Source organism: Camelus dromedarius, chromosome 3, assembly GCF_036321535.1.
Source record: "Camelus dromedarius isolate mCamDro1 chromosome 3, mCamDro1.pat, whole genome shotgun sequence".
Taxonomy (NCBI): domain Eukaryota; kingdom Metazoa; phylum Chordata; class Mammalia; order Artiodactyla; family Camelidae; genus Camelus; species Camelus dromedarius.
The window spans coordinates 66041512-66062072 of record NC_087438.1 but is presented as its reverse complement, the minus strand read 5'-3'; the positions used below and the strand labels follow the sequence as shown (position 1 = coordinate 66062072).

The window sequence follows — 20561 nt, the reverse complement described above, 5'->3', positions numbered from 1 at the left end:
ATTAAAAAATAAAAACATTCTAAAAGTGTTTTTCTAAATTTCTCTTCTGTAAATGTAAAGGCAGATTTTTCTCTCTCTGTTCTTCAGAAACACATAATACAAGAAATGTAAATGATCGTTTGATTAATTTGTTGCCCTCACTTGGCTTTTGACTTGTTTGAAAGCAAGCAATAGTAAATTGAATTTTCTCTTCAAGTTGGTCAGGAAAAGTATCCAGAGAGTTTTTTGATCTGAGACTGATGCAAATGGGGATAGTTACATTCATTTAAGGAAATAGAATTTGGATGCTTCTCTCAGCCAAGGAGGCCCTCCAAGTGGCATTTTGCAATGCATAAATTCTCTTATTTGTTTTAGACAAGGTATTCATCTGGCAAAAGTTGTGATTTGTTTTTTATTTTCTTTCCTAAAAGGAAATGAATTTCATTACATTTTTCTCCTTTTCCCTAATTTGCATTTCAAATGAGAAATGATGGAAAGAAATTTTAAATAAGGTGGGCTCTCAATTTGAAGTTTGCTCATCTATGCTGACACTGGACTGTTCTCCACTACCTAAATGTCTCCATTTTGTAACAAGTATCTCTGGGAGTCTCCACCACCAGACAGAATCTCTTTGCAGAGAAATTAAGGCATATCTCCATGTCGCCTTCCATTCTTGGCTTTGTGCAACATCCAAATTTTTTTGATGTGTCATGTGTCACAACCAAAGATGAGCTATCCTGAAAGTAGCTTTGTCAGCTCATTTGAGAGTGTACGTACGAGCTTACTATCTGTTTGCCACTGTTTAACAGTTTCTTACATGTTTTCTCAAAGGAAATCACCATCATGTGATTTCAAGATGGCTACACTTTCAGATCTTACTCTGAGTATCAACTCTTCAAATTACAAGAGCATAATATGCTTATCTTCCATCTCTGGGCTCTTCCTTCATGCATCAATAGTAATGCTAGGATGTCAGGTCCTCATCATGTGATGACAGGCACTATGCTAACAATGTTTATTCTTCACAGCAAGCTGATAATTTAGGTATTGTTGTGATTTATAGGTGAGGGAACTGATGACTTGCCCAAGGTCACATACCTAGTAAAGTGATAGAGCCAGGATTCAAATTCTGTCTTCCAACTTCTCACCTTTAGCCACTGCAAGACATTGCCTCTCAGAGATGTTACATTACCATGCCTTTTGTGTTGTCATGGCAGTATCTGTTAGGAAAACAGGTGGTACTGAAATGGACACTTCTGGGTGTATGGAGGGAACCCATTAGATAGGCACGTGGACACGGGAGTGTAACAGGAGAGTGAGAGGGGTAGGGCACTTTTGAGGAAAGAGAACAACTTGTCCAAAGGCAGATCAGGCAATACAAGAAAAGTGCATAAGAGGAGGTGGAGACAAAGCTGGGAAGGCAAATGGAGTCACGCTCCAGTGCAGGCAGCAAGGAGCCATTGGAGTTAGATCTTAGATTAGTTCTGGAAGTTTATGGCTTTATGTTGCATTGGAGAAGAGATTGTATTGAGGTACACTTCCTGATACTAAGTTACTAAGTTGGGGAGAATTGCAGTTTTTCCCAGAAAGAATCCTTTTGCCCATTCAGACAAGATGTAGGATTTGTGGAAGTCAACATGTCTATAGGGAGAAATCAGTTTCACTAAATGAAGGCCAGAATCAAGGCAACTGTTCTCAAACAGATTGTTAAAAATTATCTTAGTCATCACTGAAGCCATGAGAATATACTGATTTCTAGCATTGACTTATAAAGTGATATGTTAGATTTCACTAATATGTTTCCCCAAATTTTATAATGAAAAAATAACATGGAACCTTTACTAAACGTTGCACAGAAGCAAGTTTCTCACATGTTTGAGGTGCATTAAATCTTCCATTTAGGGAGACATTTTTCTACATGAAAGGTTTTATTTATATCAGATAGGTGAATACTTCAAAAAGCACACAAAAATGTGGAAAAACTGGACCAGACTATAGAGATATTGGAAACATCTTAGTAATCATGAATCTGGCTGTACGGAACTCGAGAGAGCAAAAATTCTCAAGAGTCAGGTATTTTCTTCATTCCATGCTTTTTAGTGTACTTATCTGAAATCTATAAATTCGATGATACAGTTATGGTTTTTGCATTTCACATAAAGGAATGGAGTAGGACATAAGAGTTGAAGGCACTTGTGCAGTAAAATACCTATACATATTGCATTGCATTCTACCACATAAAGTGTGCTGGAAAGAATATGGTTTAAAAAAAAGAAAGAAAGAAAGAAACTCCACTGCTTGCTAGCTCATTTTGGATTAATGATTACATCTTAATTACAATAATTTGAACTGATAATTTTAGCATCTAAACTGTGGATGTCTGTTATACTGAAACCTACTCAAATGCTAATTAATTACAGGATACAACTACTTTTATTTGAATTTATACTAAGACAAAATGCAGACTTCAGCTCAACTATCAGTAGCATATGCACTCTTCTCTTCTTTTTTCAGTAAAGATATCTTTGGCAGAGTGTAAATACTAAAAGTCTCAGCACCACAGGAAAATTTTTCAAAAAAGAAATGGCTTCTTGATCACTTAATGGCAATAACTTTCTTAATACGCTTATTTCTTACTATATAAATAAGATTTAAAAAATCAAAATAAAATATGATTGACACGTATCCTGTGATCAAATCTGGTACCTCTTCATGGTCTGCTGTCTCGTCTCACCATAGGCTTTTTTTTTTAACAGTTAAGATTTGTTAGCCTGAACACAACTTTAACAACTTCTGAAACTCATGTGTTAAGTTACAGCCTATAATAGGATACAGCTGCACAAGGGTGAGTTTCTAAGTTACGATTTTTCTGTTTAAATGATACGGTTGTACTGATTATGTGCTACAGATTGATTTAAGAAATGTAAGACAACTTTAGAAGCCTTTCATAAAAGAATCTTCTTTATTTAATACGTTTCATATTGACATTTTAACCCCAAAGACTCTTACTTCTTTTCTTCCGTGTTCAAATTCTTACATAAGTTTATTCTGTCAAGGTAGTTTTTAAAAATCCTATTTTAAAAGAAATAAAAGAATCCTACTGAAAGTTTAATAATGACAAAATAGGCAATTATTACACTCCTGTAGTTCTCTGTATTTTCTCTCTGGTGTCCGTGGAACACTGTTTGAATTATGGTTTTGCTTTTTTTTTTCTGCTGTGATGATAATCAGTTGATCCTTATTTTGATCTCATCCCATTATGCAGCTGTGGGAACCCATCGTTTAGTCACCACTCCTTTGGCACTTATGGCCTGTACAGTGTAGTTTACATTTTTCTCACATGGCTCTGCTCTATGGGTTATAGTTTTACCAGCACATTTTTGGCCACATCTAAGTTGGAAGTCCCAGGAGGGCAAAGCCATACCTTGCACTTCTTTGTAACCCTCAGCTTGCCTCCCACAAGGCTGGGCACCTAGCAGGTGCACAACAGACCTTTTCTTGGTTGCTGATTGGATGGTTTTCTCCTTCACAAAAAGGGGGAAGATTTTTCCCATTGTCAGATGTTCTTCTTTATGATGAAATAAACTGTACTGGGACCTTCTAAGCCATTGACAACTTAATCACAGCCTAATTGTATACAGGGTTAAGTTGACAGCCAGATGAGACAGGAGGGAGCATGGAGGAAGGGGTTCTGAAAGTAAACCCAGCCACTTCCCCGGACCACTGTCTTGGGTTGGTCTTGGTAGAGTAACCTGAATCATCCCATTTACCACACTGGCATAGTGACTTAGATTGCTAATCTTCATACTCATCCTCAGGGTCTACCCTCAACTCTGGGTCACCAAAGGCTGTGCACCAAGCTCTTTACAGCCAAACTGTCTGTGTCTTACACAAAACCCTAGTTTCTTTGGTAGGGTCATGGAGAGCTTTCTTATAATGACCATTCCCAAGCAAGGTATATTATATGCCTCAAGCCACATGTGCACAGATCTGACCATTTTAACTAAACAGAACTGGTCAGCAAAGCAATAGTGTTTGCTCTCTTTTGTTTTTTGTTTTCTTGAATCCTTGGTTGTTATTTGAAGTCAACAGTCCTACAAGATCTCTTAAATATAGTGCACCATCAGTGTCCAGTGAAATATGGGAAAGCTTTACTTCCTGATTGGTTAAATAGATTACATCAGGTTTTTATTTTGTGTAGCTTTTGTGATTGGATGACATCATCTGACCCATGGTGCACGTAAAACCACACTTGGGAGTTCAGACATGCTGTTGCTGCTGCTGTTTAATTGTAGTATATTTAATGACCTTTTATTTTAATTTGTCTTCGTGGGTCCCTCTTGCTTCTGATATTCTCTCCCCTCTGCCTTCTTAAAAAATACCCTGTACTTCCAAAGGTATTTTTTAAATGTTACTTACCTCTCTCCCCAAATGATTTATAGTTCAGCGATTTTAAATTCGGAAGGTGAAAATTAGACCCCCCCCCCCAAAAAAAAGATGGTGTACTTTTTTTGCATATTTTGGAGAATCTCACAAGAGGTTAATTTTGTGAACCACCTCAAAGGATCATTAATTCCCTTAAAGAAGGTGTTCAAGGTAGAGGATAGGGACCAGACTAGAAGAAAAGAAAAAGCAAACAAAAGAAAAAACGCAACCAGCGTCCCAGCTGCTGGAGGAGCTAGGCACTAACTCTGGAACTTTACTAAAAGAAAGTTCCTCTGCTGGGAACAAAGCAAGACTCCAAGCTGTCTCAGCCCTGCTGTGTGGCTGTGGCTACCTTTGAAAGAGTGTCTACACAAAAGAAAAAGGGGCCCAAGATTCCTACGTATTATACCCGACACACAAGCTGTGTCAGCAAGATTCCACTAGTCTGGTCAAAACTTGGCAAAGCCTGAGGATGGTTATAAATGTTTAGACAGCTGGCTCTATTGGTCAGTGTCCTGGAGTTTGCCAAGCCAAGCACATGACCCAAAGGTACACCATTTTGCAGCCTATTTTGCATAAATGACAAATTGGCATCATGCCTTGTGCTTGCTCCTTAAATTATTTGGGGGTCCTTTTCCTTTTTCTCTTCAACAAAACTAGGAAATCACGTTGGCAAAACAAGTTGCACATAATTGAGTTGCTAGAATAGAAAATACTAATTATTTCAAAATATCACCTGCTAAGGGTAATTTAATTAAATATTATATTAAAATATTACATAACATAAAACCATCTGTTTGGAGGCACAGAATCAATTGGAAAATATGTTAATTTTGAAAGCCTGTTAATGATTTATCCTTAAATGGTAGCCTTTCCAATTTGTCTTTAATTATTTTTGGCAAGAGAACTTTTACTCAGCTAGAATTTTTTCTCATGTAAGGCATAAAGAAATTGATTCTTTTCTTCTGATAGATTTATAATACAGTTTTAAGATCCCTTATTGCTGACAAATGACTGTCTTCCATTCAGGACTTACCTCATATTAGGTAATTGAACTGGGCAGTGAACTATAATGTATCTACTTTCCTGAAGCATAAGCAGTCATTAAACATTAATTTAAAATAAAAGTTAGCTCCTCTCTGTAGTTTTTGCTAAGAGCACATCTATTGCTATTAGAGTTCATTAGAAAGTGAAAATTTAGGACAAATATCCATGTTTCCAGATTTTGAAAAATGTAGCATTTCATCCATTTGTTTTCTGTCTATTCTGAAGCTTTGACTTTACCAGTTAATGATGTTAAAAGAGCTTTTCTTTTCCATCTCTGAACTCTTCACATATTTTGGAAATAAATTAAATAGCACAATGTGTACAATTAGAGAATTTTCAGACTTGCAGATTATTTTTAGAACATTTAATGATATGGTTTCCAGTCCAGGAACAGTTTCAAAGATGCAACATGCAAGCATATAATCATGCCTTTTCTTTTTTTCCTTCACCTTCTCTAACCACAAATAGTAGCTAACACTCTAGCACTTACTGTGTGTGAAGCTCTATTCTGAACATTTTCCATTTTAAGCTTTATAGCACCCTGTGATTTAAGTACTGCATTTTACAGATAGAACAGGAGCGCTAGGCAGGTATCTTACAGCTGTAGAGACAGGATTCAAACCCAGCCATTCTGGCTCCAGAGTCCATACTTTTAACTACCTAAGTAAACTGTCTGCCTGTTGATAAAACACGGGGAGACAAAATGCAGTACACATTTTATTGTGTTTGAACCACAGCCTGTACGTGAGGACTCTTCTACAACAAACTCTATAATCCATGGAGCTTTTACATCCTCTGCATCTCAGAATTGCCATATGAAAACATAGATCACATGTTCCTATCAGCATCTCCATCGTGTCCAAACTGTGAAAAGACAAGTTCTGAGTTTTTAGGATAAAAAACCTTTCAGTGTCCAGTTACTGACGTCCTTCTCTGAAGGGGCTTCATGCTCCTTTCAGACTGCAGAAAGAGTGCTCTCTTGCTTGCTCCATCTCCTACCCACTTCTCAAAGCTTTTCTGCCCGAGTTCCTCCCAGAGAAGCACTCTCCCTGGTCTCACCCAGATGCACAAGAGCAATCACACATTCTCTCCAAGTGTCTGGGCCCTTCTTCATGGATGGATCCACTACAGACAGCACAGAGCCTCAGGCAAGGACAAAGGACAAAGGACAAAGGACTCTGCTCCTGCCCTTCTCTCCCACTTGAGTAAAGCTGGAGCACTGAAACAATGGGGTTGATTTCCAATTATTGAAAGAAGTGAAGTCCCCTTACCCTGTCTCTTATCAAATTGTAACCCCTTCCTAATGACATCTTTTCCTATCGCTCCCTTGCACAATTCCTCAGCTAAGGCATTACTGTTTTTCTTATTTTTGTCAAATGCAACTATCACTCCTTTGGGAGTACTACTTCTATCCCTTCCCCCATCTTGGTCTGAGTCTCATTTTTCTGAAACAGCTCAGTTTAGGCTCTTCTCTTATGCAGATTTTTTCCTGATCTTTTCAGTCCACATTCATCTACGTTTCCCCTCATATCAATTTAATTATTATGCCTTAAATTATAAAGTTTTAAATACTATTTTAAAATCATTTCTGTTCTACAATGTAGCAGTGTAATATTATTTAACAAATTATATTATGAATATATTATTTCTGCAATCAAATTGTAAATTTTTATGGGCAGAGGACTGTTTTGAACTTTTTTTTACTTCATACCATCAAGGTCAGGGTCACCAAATAGACCAGTGCCACAATGCTGGTTAATTGTGGTATTCTATTCCACTGATCCCAGAGACTACTTTCAAATCCTTTAAACAGAGTGCTCCAGGCAGTCAGCATAAGTGGATTCGAGTTAGCACTCTAAGACAAAAGTACTTACCATCTCTGTTCAGGATTTCTCTAAGCCCTAGTTATTATGGAGGTAAATCTCCAGCTGGCAAGCACCTAGCAATCATGTGTCTACTCTGTCCGTGTGTCTGCTCTATTTGATCTTCCTGCATCTATTCAGCCAGCTGAGGCATGGCTGCCACTGCCACATCCAGGTTGTGTAGGCACCATGGTGGTTCATACAAGAAGCTTCCTATTCCAGAAGGAAGTCTTGACTTCTTCATGAGTAATAGTGTCTGCACTTATCTTCTGTATGTTCATTCAGTTGCACTGTTCAGATATTTAGTTTTCTTAGATTCCAAATGAGTTCAACAACTGCCTCAAGATGAATAGCCCTGTGCTAGATACCAAGGAGGCTACTACAGAGAAGGATGAACCAGCCCCTCCCTGTCCTCTAGAATCACAGTCTGCTGCGAGGTAAATAACATAAAACTGTACTCTATAAGACGAATTGTTATCACAAGGCATTTTTTCCCTCTTGCCAGACATAAGTCCAGCCAAGTCTGACTTGATAAATTTAGCCAGGAGCATCACATCCATTTTTATTAGCGTGGGTTATAGGAGATTAAGTGCTAAGACATCGGGCCACTAATGGAACAGAAGCTCAGAAAAAGACGTTCATGTGGGCTGGAACCAGTGAGTAAGGCATGATGGAAGAGGTGGCATTTCCTCTAAAGCATGAGAGTAAATTGGATGGCTAGAGGGGAAGGACAGAAACAACATTCAGGATAGGAAGGAGAACTTAAACCAAAGCCCAGGGGGAAACAATGCAGTATATGTTCAAGGACAAATAAAGATACTGCTTTTGCTGAACCTAATTGAAGATTTCTGCTAGAAAGGGTCAAGGTTGGATGGTCAAGGTGTTTCACATTGTTGGATTTCTCCATTGGTCAGCTGCCTTCTGTGAAAGTCTCAATGCTGAACTTTATAATCAAAAAGAAAGCTTGAGGAAGGGGAAGATGAAAACCTTGTTTTTGGCAGACTTGCTTGGGAATCTGCATACCACTGAAAACTCTTGTCAAGTTCAAATTTCAAAACACAGTGAAGAGGAGAATATCCACACTAATGTCTATAAGCTGCATAGCAAATTGTCTTCTTGTTAATACACAAAATATTTAAAACCACTGAACAGGTTTGTCTTAGTCAGCTTGGGCTGCTGTAACAAAATACCATAGAGTGGGTGACTTAAATAACAGAAACTTATTTCTCACAGGCCTAGAGACTGGGAACTCCAAGATCAAATTGCTGGCAGATTTGGTTCTTGGTGGAAGCCTTCTTCCTGGCTTCACATGACTGCTTTCTTGCTCTGTCCTCACATGGCTGAGAAGAAGCTCTGGTCTCTTTCTGTTCTTACAAAGGCACTAATCCCATCATGGGACCCCACCCACATAACCTCATCTAAACCTATCTCCCAAAGCCCCTACCTTTTAATATCATTGAATTGGGGATTAGGACTTCAACATATGAATTTGTCAGGGACACAAATATTTGGTCCATAACAAGGTGTATTACATGTGTCTGAGAAAATAATTTGGGGCAATGGAATGGATTAAGAAGTTTGATGTGCAGAGTCAGTTCAGAGGTTAAATTGCTTTCTTTACTCTCAGATGTTGTAAACTGATAGAAGTCACAAAAAGGAACTTAGATTTTATGCTATTATTCTCAGGCTCTCCCCCAAAATTCTCTCTCCTTCTGCTTCCTCCCATACCCCCAGCCTCAGTCACTTGCTTTTCTACTTTGTTATAGTAATTTTACCAGTTAAACATCAGTTACCTTGACAAGGCAAGACCAATAGATGACCTGTGAGTGTTTTCTTTAGTGTCCACTGAGACAAAGTAGAAACTTTTCAAAAAGAATTTCACTGAACTTTAGGAGAAATAATGCATAGCCAAAAATTATGTGTTCCAGATTATTACTTCCTGACCCTGAGGTGAAAGGCATAATCAGGCAGAGATACTTGACCTTGACTGTTGTTCATGACCTTCTTCCCAGGAAGCCTGTTCTAAGGCGCTCCTCAGTCTTTTGTCATTTTCTCTTGTTTCCCTTGTGGTCTCCTTTAACCATTTTTCCTTGAAAGAAGGGACTGGAATGGGAGGCCTAATCACAGTCCCCTCTTAAGCTCACAGTTGGTGGGTATTTATACCATTGCTTTAAACCAAAGCAAATTGTTGGCTCAAGGTTGATCAGGATACCTGTTCATATGGACACAGATTGCTCATTCATCATGATAGTTACAAGCTGGAAACATCACTTGCATGAAAAAAGTACAAATATTGACCTTTGCTTTGTTTGACTTTTTCAAGAACAAGTATCAGAAAAATGGCCCCTAAGAAAAGTTAGAAGTAATTCTTGTGCAGAGCCTCCTATGCCTTCCCTACCAACAGCCTCACAAAGGCATCACATCTTCCATACCTTTGATGATATTCAAATATTCAACTAACATTTATTATGCATCTTTAACTCCCTCTAGTAGAAGTAGACATGCATGAAAACCACTTAAATTCCATTATAATTAGGAGTATCTCAGGATGAACAAAGAGCATAGGCTACACACCCAGACAGCACTCGGTTAAAAATACCAAGTCTGAGACTCAGTAGCTGTGTGATTGTGCTCTGAGCACCTTTTATTTCCTGTCTTCAAGTTGTGGGTGGTAATACCTATTTCTAGAGGGTAGTGTAAGAATTAAAGTGAGAAAACACATTGTGCCTGGCATATAATGGGTACACGATAAGGGAGATGAGAATAGCAGCTTCTTTCTGCAGCGGTTTCTCAAACTTTAACATGCATCAGATTGCCTGAGAATCTTGTTAAAACTAGATTCTAGTTCAGTAGACCTTGGGAGGGGGCCGAGATCCCACATTTCTAACAAGTCCTCAAGTGATGTTCATGCTGTCTCTCAAAGTACAGCAGTTTCCACAGGAGGGTTTAGAAATTATTTTGTGTTTGGTTTCATTTTTAAGGAGTTAATGCTGGAGGTAAATCTTAAAATTGAAGGAAAAAAAAAAAGAGAGAGAATGAGTAGGTGCCAGCCAGGAAGACAACAGAGAGTGGAAAGAGCTTTCCAAGAGGAGGAATGGAAGTAGGGGGCTTGTTAGTAGCATAAGAAGTATGGGAGTGTGAGGGACCTGGAGAGTGACTTGAGGAGAGAAGTTTGGAATGAGAAAGAACATCAAGACATAGGGTCTTCTATGACTTGCCAAGGAGTTAGTTCTGTAGGTAATGAAAAAGTCACAGAAAGATTTTAAGAATATGTGAGTGATTTGATCAGCTATAAGATTCAGAAAGATTACCCTGGAAATGATTGAGGATGGGTTGGATGGGAGGAAGATTGGAGTCAGGAGGGTATTGTGGTATATTTGGTGAGAAATGAACCAATGCAGCCACAGTAATATGAACTGAGAGGAAGTGATGATTATCAGAGAGACATCAGGATATGGAATTGACAAAACCTGGGCACTTATTAGATATGAAAATAGGAAATTAAAGTTCCTGCCATGTTTCTGATTTATGTGACTGGTAGATGATAATATCACTAAGTAATTTGGGGAAAGAAAAGAGGTTATGGAAAAGAAAATGAGTTGAGTTTGGGAATATGCTGAATTTCTGCAACATCCAATGGAAGTATCTATTAACAAAGATGGAGTTACAGGAGAATGTTTTGGGAACTATTTGCATGTATTATGGTAGATTGAGTCATGGAGATAGGTTCAAGAAAGGGCAAGACTTTCATACAAATCAACATGAGGGTTAAGCAGAGGAAGAGAAAGCCAGAAAAGAGACTGAGAAGAAGTGATCAGAAATAGAGAAGCAAAATCAGGAGGAATACTGTCAGAAAGGCCTAGGGATATTAGAGTTTCTAAAAGAAACTGATCAGCTGTGTCAAAAAATGCAGTTAGAGGCCAAGTAAATAAGGACTGAAAGTTAGAAATTGGTGGTATTTGCCAGAATAGTGTCAGTGGCATAATACAGAGGAAAGCCAGATTGTGGTGGATTAAAAATGAAAGAAGATAGGGAAGCAGAGATAGTAATATAGAATATTCTTTATAGCAGTTTGGCTATAATTTGGAAAATTTTAATAACTAGTAGCTAAAAAATAGTCCCAAGAGTTTCTTTTAATTAATTGATTCATTCATTCATTTATTTGTCATCTTGAGCATACTTATGGCTACTGAGAAGGAGAGAGTAAAGAGGAAACATTTTAAAATAGGAGATTGACTCCATATTGTTTTCCATAATGACTGCACCAATTTATATTCCCACAAACAGTGTACAAAGGTTCCCTTTTCTCTACATCCTTGCCAACATTTGTTATTTGTGTTCTTTTTGATGATGGCCATTCTGACAGGTGTGAGATCATGTCTCATTGTGATTTTGATTTGCATTTCCATGCTATTAGTGATGTTGAACAACTTTTCATGTTCCTGTTGGCCATCTGTGTTTCCGCTTTTGGAAAAATGTCTGTTCAGTTCTTCTGCCCATATTTTAAATGGATGGGTTGGTTGGTTGGTTGTTTTTTAATTGAAGTACAGTTGATTTTTAAAAAGTAGGTTAAAGTGGGGAGGGTATAGCTCAGTGGTAGAGTACATGTTTAGTGTGCACAAGGTCCTGGCTTCAATCCCTAGTACCGCCTCCATTAAAACAAATAAATAAACAAACAGACAAACCTAATCACCTCTCCCCCCCATATAAATAAATAAAGGATTGTTAACCTTAAAAAATAAAATTGAAATAGGAGGTTGAGAGGATGACTAATAACACAACGTCCAGAAGAAGCAAAACAAATTGATTTGAGACTGAAGGAAATAAAATGGAGCTGGACACTTGTGCAGATGGGTCACTAGATATTGGGATGAATATCGCATGCTTGGTGGCCTGAGTTTGTAATATGGAAGGCAGGATCATTGGGCACTGAAGGAGCAACCACAACTAGAAACTAAACTGTCTTGTGAGGCTTTTCCTCACATTTGGGTGGTTTTCTTCAGCAATACTTGACCCTTTGCTCGAATTTTCATTGACATTGTCCATGAACCTTGTTGCTACTTCAAAATTTAAAGGAGCATATGTTTGATAAATAGAGCATCTTCAGATATACCCATCTTTGAAATTCCAAACAGTAAGCTGGCCTCCTTCCCTCTGCACTCCATTCATCTGGTTTTCTAGTCGACAAGAGGAGATAGAGATAGAAAGATGGATTGTGTGTATGCATGAATATATGTTGCACACTTTAGAGGTGATGACATACATAAGACCATCAAAGAAATCCTCCAAGGTTGCAGAATAAAAAAAATTTAAAACTGCTACTTTTATTCATGCAGAAATTTTACTTCTTACTTTTGAACCCTTTAATCCATATAGTTTTACATGCCAAAATTCTTGTGTTCATTTTACCTAGATAAGCATGAGTCTTCATCTGCCAACTCCAGTTCTCAGCTAAACAGCATTCAAAGATGAAGTAACTTAAAATAGCAGACTAATGGCCCTTGTTGACTATCAGAACAATAAGCCACTGGCTTTGGTTTTAGGCTTCAATCTTTAAGACACCTCTGCTGAATTCTGGAGGTCAACTGCAAGCAGAAACACAAATCGGCCAGTTCAAAAAATACTTGTTTTCCTGGACATGGGAGGGAGGGGAAGATGGGGAACAGATAAACAGTTCGGGAAATAAAAGTTCCAATTCTATTTTGAGTCACATCAACTGGTAGAAAATATTACTTCAGATATTTTTGAAGGAATGAAAAATGTCTGTAATTACCAAGTTCACCGTGACCACTTAAGCATGTATTTTATTGGTTAATTCAACTATCCCCTCTGATAGCTTTACATTTCCCAGTTTCTTTCCCAAAACACATCTTAAATACTAAAAACTACAGTTTTTAAATATACGTAGGTATCCATTTCCTTAGGCATCTTGAGGATTTGCCTGAACAACACCCTGTGAAGCTGGAACCTGATTGGTGACCTAGGGATGAAGTGAAAGAGCCAGGTGCTTTAGTCAGCAGCTCAGAAGGTGGTTGTGCAATATTTTTGCCTCCAGGTTAAACTCTGTGACTTCTGATTCCCAGAAAAACAACAAAGCCCAGCATTTTGAAGCACATGTATTCAGGAGAATGCCAAATGGCATAGATACATGTCACACAAAGAATATTTGGAAGAACAAAAGTTATTTAATCTAGAGCTTGAAGAAACCTGAGCATTGTGAATATTAGTATACTTTCATATTCAAGTAAGTGATAACCAGTTCAAAATGGTTTAAGGAAAAAGCAGATGTTTTTGTTCAGGAGCTCAAACTATGTCATCAGAACTTTTTCTTTCTCCCTCTCTTGGTTCTACCCCTCTCTGTGTTGGCTTTCTTCTCAGCCATGATTCCCCCTTGCTCAGGCAGCACACTTCCATCCTATATCCTCAGCAACTCTAGTGAAAAAGAAGAATCCAGTCTTCCAACATTCCCAACAAAAATCCTGGACTCGACGCTAAATGACTTGGCTTTGGTCAAATCCCCACCGCTCAGCCTTGGAGAAGACATGATTGAAGGAAAGGTGTTTTTTCAAGGAAAACTTTTGTGCTGTTCCTACAAAGAAAGAAAGCAAATGCCCAGGCAGGCAAAAACAACAGATGTCCTACACCACCTTCAAATACTTGGTGGGCTCTCTTGTGGATAGTGGGGCTAACTTCTGTGAGGCCCCAGAAATGAGAAATGGCCCACTTGCATGAACCTTATAGGTAAGCAGATTTCAGCTCACTCCCCAAACGGACCTTTTTACAGTTAAAAACCATTAGCAGTTGAAGTGGACTACCTCAAGATGTGCCAAGTTCCAGGTCCTTCCACATGTTCAGACTCAGGCCAGATGGGCAGCTGTCAGTAGTGTTGTGCAAGGAATTTCTGCATCAGGCAGAGCTTTGCCTGCATGACCTGTAAGGTCTCTTTTGCCTCTACAATTCTATTATCCTTGTTAATTTCCACAATTCAATTTGCAGTACAGGATAAACAAACCAACCTAATTTGATCTGGAACTTCTGCAGGCTATCACAGGTCATTTAATCTAAAACACATGGCTGTAGCCATTACTATGTTTTCTGAAGTCATCTAACAGACGTGGCCCTTAACAAGGTTTCCATGTTATTAGTTTCACTTATGGGTCTTTTTCCCCAGCCTCCTGCTTATTACACAATTGCTTTTCACTCTCCTTTAGAACGGGGTGAATAGGAACATGAAAGAGTTTTCTTTTTTCTGCCTTTCTCCTCTTAAATTTATTTTTTTATGTATATATCTTTATTGAAGTATAGTCAGTTTACAATGTTGTGTCAATTTCTGGTGTACATTATAATGCTTCATTTCATTGCTTACATCTTTGAATTTAGCTTTCACTTTGCAGATTTAAGAATCTACAGAAACGGGAGTCGGGTCATGGATAATCTTAGCTCTGGACAAATTTTATTATTAAGGAAAATTTTCAAAGAAGAGTGAGATGTTTTAATTTGACATACAAAAGTATAAAGTAAATTTAATACTACAGTGTTGTTAGAATCATGCCGCCAAACTACTTGAGCTCATGAAAAAATAAACACATTTGTGTTAAATAGTATTTGCTTCTTTCAACCGAAAGTACACACACTCCGTCCTCCACCCCACCAACCCTACCAACACTATACGTACTCCATTCTGCTTTAACTGGAAATGACGTGTTACACAATCCAACCCACAAATAAAACGTTGTTTTTGCTGGGTATGTCCATCCTTAATAATTGATTTTATTTCTTGTCTTTTCCAGTGAATGTTGTGTCAATGTTACAGGAATTTTGGGAAAGCAAGCAGCAACAGAGGGCTGCATTCCCAAGTGAAGGTGTGGTGGTCTATGAGTCGCTGCCATCTCCTGGACCACCCTTCGTGAGTTATGTGACCCTCCCAGGGGGAAGCTGTTTTGGCAACTTCCAGGTAAGAGGCAATCATAAATCAGTGAAAATTAACCAGTTAAAATAGAGTAAGCCCTTTTATAAAATGGTAACACTGTAAGTTTTCTTGATTGTAGTGGAAAAACTTGTGCCACATTCCATCATGTAACAGAAAAATTGGTCAGATGTTCCAGGTTTTTCAAATGGAAGTATTTTTTATTAGGGTGTTGTCCCCTGATATTTCTTTATATAAAGTGAATTTTATAGCATTTTATTTACCTGATAGCTGCTGCCTTTCTGTTCAAAATATTTTGGAAAAAAATCTGAAAGAACAAAGGAACTTGGGCAAAGCCCTTCCATCAGGGTCCTTCCATGAGTAGAATATCTTGATGTTCATGAAATTTGTAATCAATTACTAATCAATCTACTATATACGAAAGCATGAACCAACTTTGGTTGAGATTCACAACACTGGGTTCAAGAACCTGTGCTAATCCCAAATCCTGCCTCTAAATAACTGCAGACCTTGAGAAACTTATTTAACTTTTTGATTTCCCTGACTTTGAGGTGAGGAATAATGCCCACAGGGTTGGTTGGGAGTCATATGAAATATACATGCAATGTATTTATCTGGTTTATATAGTAGGTATTCCAAGTGTTGTTTTGATAATTGTTATAAAGGCTCTTCCAGTTGATTAATTCTTTATTATGTTTATGATGGGTGTAAATGAAGATACATTTCTAGTTGTCTTCCTACTCACACAAAAATATTTGTCTGCATAAACAATCAGCATCTGATTATCCTGTGTGTGTAACAAATACTCATTGAGTGACTAGAAAATATCAAGCACTGGTCTGAGTAATGAGGATATGGTCCATACCTTGAGTAACTAAATGTACAAAAAATTACAGTAATTACATAGAGTTATATTTGAGGGTCAATGAAAGCATAAAGGAAGGAACTTAGTTTACCAGTCACCCTTATAAGTACCCCTTTAGTGCAGTGAACTACCTCTCAATTTTCAAAAAGTGGCAAAAATGCCTCATTGATGGTTTATGGACAATGTGAAACTCACAAGCACTCCGCTTTCCCCCTTAGCTTTGACAACTAAGGAGCCCAGAGGCAAATTTTCAGTGTATCTCTTTGTAGTTTAAGTCTATAAAACTTAGTGTTAAGTAATTTTTAGGACTAACCTCATACCTGATACTATTTATATTTCTACCTTTACTCTCCCTTTGAACTTAGTGTGCCTCTCTCATTTATTTTATCCTGTTACCATGTATCTGTTTTATGTTATTCTAAATCCTTTGTGGGGTGAGGGAAGGATGTAGTTTAATAAACAGACCCACAAACCTATGTCTGCCCAGAGAAAGTCAAAAAAGAATTCACCGGACGCAGTCACAAACTAAGGTGCAGTTGAGGGTGTTTTTGCCAATCGCTCAAGGGGAGATGACATTCCCAGCATAGGGGACAGTGTGTGCAGAGGCGTGGAGCAAGAGAAAACCACTTTTGGAATTTGGGAACATAAGTGTGTCTGTGACAGGGAAACGGTGGAAGATGATGGTTAGGCACTCACATCAAACTATAAAGCATGTTTATGCTTTGCAAAGAACAGGCCTTATTCTATATAAAAATCAACACCTCTGAAAGATTCTGAGCAGGACTGTGATATATTCACATGTGTTTCAGAAAGACTTGTCTCGCAGGAGCATGGGGTAATTTTAAAGAACTGTTTTCGAAACTCAAAACTCTTGACACCACCAGCCAGTGAGGTCTTGCCTTCTCCTGTCCTGAACAGTGATCAGCAGTGGATTTTGACCTCTGACTAATGAAAGTGAGTTGCCTGATGAGGATGATTTGAAAGTGGGTCTAGAAGCCTTACAACAGAGCTTGGTGTAACCACAGACACTAGAGAGGGGTGAAGAGGCAAGAAAGGGGGGAGAAAGGCAGCGACTGAGGAAGGGGTTCTCTAATCCATGTGAGCCTGCGGGTCTATCATCAAGCATTCTAAGGTGAAGGCTGCCCACTCATTCAGATCTCCCGTCATTCTTCCCATTCAGGGGAGGACTCCTAGGAAAACAGACCTACTCAGCCACAGGCAAGTTCCTGCCAGCTGCCCAAATGAATCTGGGTTTTTTTTGTTCATGAATGTCAATGGTCTAAAGATCACCAAACAAGTGAGGAAAACCGAAAGCAAAAGAAAAAAGGCCAAGGCAAGCAAATAAGAGTTAGAAATAATTCAAGCAGCAGGGTATATAAGAGGAGATTACAGTGATTATCTTCAGAAAATTGTGGGAAGGTAAATATCCCTAAAACAGCTATGAAAAAAGAAGCAAGCAAGGAACAGGAAATTTAAAATGTGATTGTCAAATTAGATAAATAAATAAATAAGTAAAAAGGGCATAAATAGATGAGTAGACATAGATCACAGCCAAATTAGTAAAGAATAAAAAAGCGAAAAGTAAATAGTAAATTTTCTAGAACTTAGAGCAAAAGAGAAAAATAGATGGAAAAAATAGGACAGGAGACATGGGGATAAATCCTGGAGGTAAACATTAATAAGAGTCCTATAAAGAGACAAAGGAGGTAAAGGGGAGGAAATTAATAACGGAAGCAATTTTCTTTGAGTTTAAGTAAAGTGCAAATTTTCATATTGAAATGGCCTACCATATTCCAAGCAGGACATGACCGAAAAATCACAAAGCTCTGTAGCTATATGGGATTTAGGAACTGCTTAAAAGATGGATCAAAGGACTTTTGTGCATTGATGTCACTGTTTTGGGAGGGGGTTGTTTTGTTTTGTTTTAAGGTAGATTGAATTTATATGTAGGATAGCTTTGAGGGAGCTGATGAAATAGGGCAAAAACTGGCAAACGTGGTCAACAAAACCTGAAACTATTTCCTTGAAAAGATAAGTAAGAAAGACAAATCTTTGGCATCTCTGAGTTAAGGAAAAAAAAAAGACATATACTACACTAAGCATGAGAAAGGTCATAGAAGCGTAATACAAGAATACTACATGAACTATTAAAAAAAACACGAAAACTTAGACAATATTGACTACTTTCTTGGGACTCTATTATTATCTTTGCAACTCTTCTATAAGCCTAAAATTATTTCAAAATAAAAAGTAAAAAAAAAAAAAAAAAAAAATGGCTGCAGTGGCTCCCTATTACTTTCTTGTTAAAGTTGAAATTCCTTATTCTGGCAATAAAGACTTTACAGCTGGCTCCAGCCTATCCAGCTTTATCTCCCTGAATTCTTCTTCTGACACTCAGTGCTTCAGCCTAACTGCTTCTTACCCATGACTTGACCTCTTCTGGCCACTCCCACACTCACACTGTGGGCTATTCTTCAAGTGCTGTTGCCACCTTTCTTCATGTCTAAACCCTGACCATCTTCTAGGACTTCACTCAAATATCACGTTCTCCATGAATTTTCCCTAAATCTCCCTGCTAGAAATTTCTACCTCCTCTGACTTCCCAAAGCAGTTATCTCTGTTTCTCTTCTAGTATTTAATGTTTTTCTCACCTTATGCTACAGCTACTTGTGTGCATGTTCTGTCTCTATAATAAAATGTAAGTGCCTTGAGGACGGGGACACCAAGCACTGTCCTTTGCATATAGTAAGTTCCTAACAAATGTTGAATGAATAGCTAAATGTAAATGATGAATAACAAATCCTAAGAATCAATGAAGTTTATATTTGTCCATTTTTTAATATAATCACTGTTGACTGATATACAATATAGTATATACTATTATATATAATATAGCAACTAAGATATTTCAGCAAACTGCAAGATGGTGGGCTACAAAGGAAAAATTAGTAACATTAAAATCAGCTGATATTATTATGTTCACATTTGTGGTTCAGGTTTTGAAAGTGAATTAATTTGAAACTATTCATTAAAAAAAACCTTCTAATTCTCTCTGAATTTCATTTATGCATAGTAACTTTTCCTCTACCCTATACTTATGACCTCAAGTAACCAAGATTGGGCCATACTCACACCCAGGTATCCATTATGTTTGTTCATATGTAATAACTACATTCATTATAATGTACCTAGACTATAATGCATTTGACAGATCAGTGAATGGATTCAAAGGATATGAGTCTAAGAAATTCTAATGTTCTTATTTTGTTTTTGCTACCTTGAGAATTATGGATTTCCCAATAGCCTAATAAATTTCTACCCCAAATGATAGGACTTCTCATAGGTGGCATATTCAGCATCCTCCTTGTGGTCTTTAAAAAATAGAAAAAAAAGAAAAAGAAAACACTGAACTCTTCAGCAGGGAGGCCTCTTGGTGATCTCTCTGATCATTTCAGGGTTCCTTTTCCTTATGTTTAAATCATCATATTTTAAGGTTCTCAGGAGGATTGTTAACATCCTTGCTTTAAAAGATTCAGAATTTCCTGAATCAAATATGTTTTGAAAATGTGTTTGGGTGATTGGCTGCCAAATCTGGCCCTTTAACCCATTTGACTCCCCAAAATGTGATTTGAGAAAGGAAAACCAGGAAGGAAAAAAATAAGAAAGAAAGAAAATTTCTCCTTAAGCAGTGTTCTTACACTTTTCTTGGTCAGTTCAGAAACTGTCTTAAATGCTGTTTTCACCATATAACATTTCATCATATTTTTGCCAGCAGTTGGCCTGTAAGAGCCGCCATGCTCATTCCTGCAATGCCTTTCACGTAATCAAATGTCACCCTTGTGCATTGCAAATCATTTCACTATGGATTATTAATGCCAAGACCATGTGCTGGAACATGGAGAAACCATTATGCCAGCAGTAGCCTTCTTACTGAGCCGTGGACGTCACCTCCAGTGGTGCCAAGTAATTCAAAATACTTGAAGTGGAGTATGGGGCTGGATTTCAGGATTAATCCTTCTGGCTTCATGAAAGCTGTAAGAGATTATGCTTATTCATTCCTTAGAAAAGTGGTGTTCAGAATGAGCTTTAGTTTTCTGATTAATCAAAGGAAAGCAGTCAAAAGGATTGGTGGACACAGACCATTGGTTTTATGCAAAGAAACCTCCCACTGAAGTAAATGGGAGGCTTGGGTCCAAGAAGACTAATTAAAGAATTTTCAGTTAGTCTTAACGCCACCACCTGAACAAAACAGAGAGCCAGAGGGAAAGAAAGCAGCCATAAGCCTGCCTTTTAACCATGCCTTCATAAACTTACTCTAGTATAGAAAAAGAGAAGCGAAAACATGATTCATTTTTGAATTTCTAAACAATAAATGAAATGATCTATTGTTACTAAATTATTTTTGTTTTAGAAAGTTATATTGAAAGGCATTAATGCTTATAGTATCTTTTATAAA

General features: G+C 37.8%; 1 protein-coding gene across 5 annotated transcripts in view; it reads left to right on the top strand.

Annotated features, from left to right (window-relative positions):
- The window catches only part of LIX1 (limb and CNS expressed 1), a 54856-nt gene that overhangs the window by 8702 nt on the left and 25593 nt on the right, over positions 1-20561 (top strand). For 2 of the 5 annotated variants that reach the window (XM_064482681.1, XM_010993974.3), the window contains exon 2: positions 15104-15267. In XM_064482681.1, the coding sequence (XP_064338751.1) occupies positions 15118-15267 (150 nt within the window). In that variant the 5' untranslated portion in view covers positions 15104-15117. Of the gene's footprint in view, positions 1-75; positions 2053-2735; positions 2825-7611; positions 7751-12992; positions 14055-15103; positions 15268-20561 lie in introns of those variants that run through there. The other 3 variants (XM_031448689.2, XM_064482680.1, XM_064482672.1) reach the window with 3 other exon arrangements.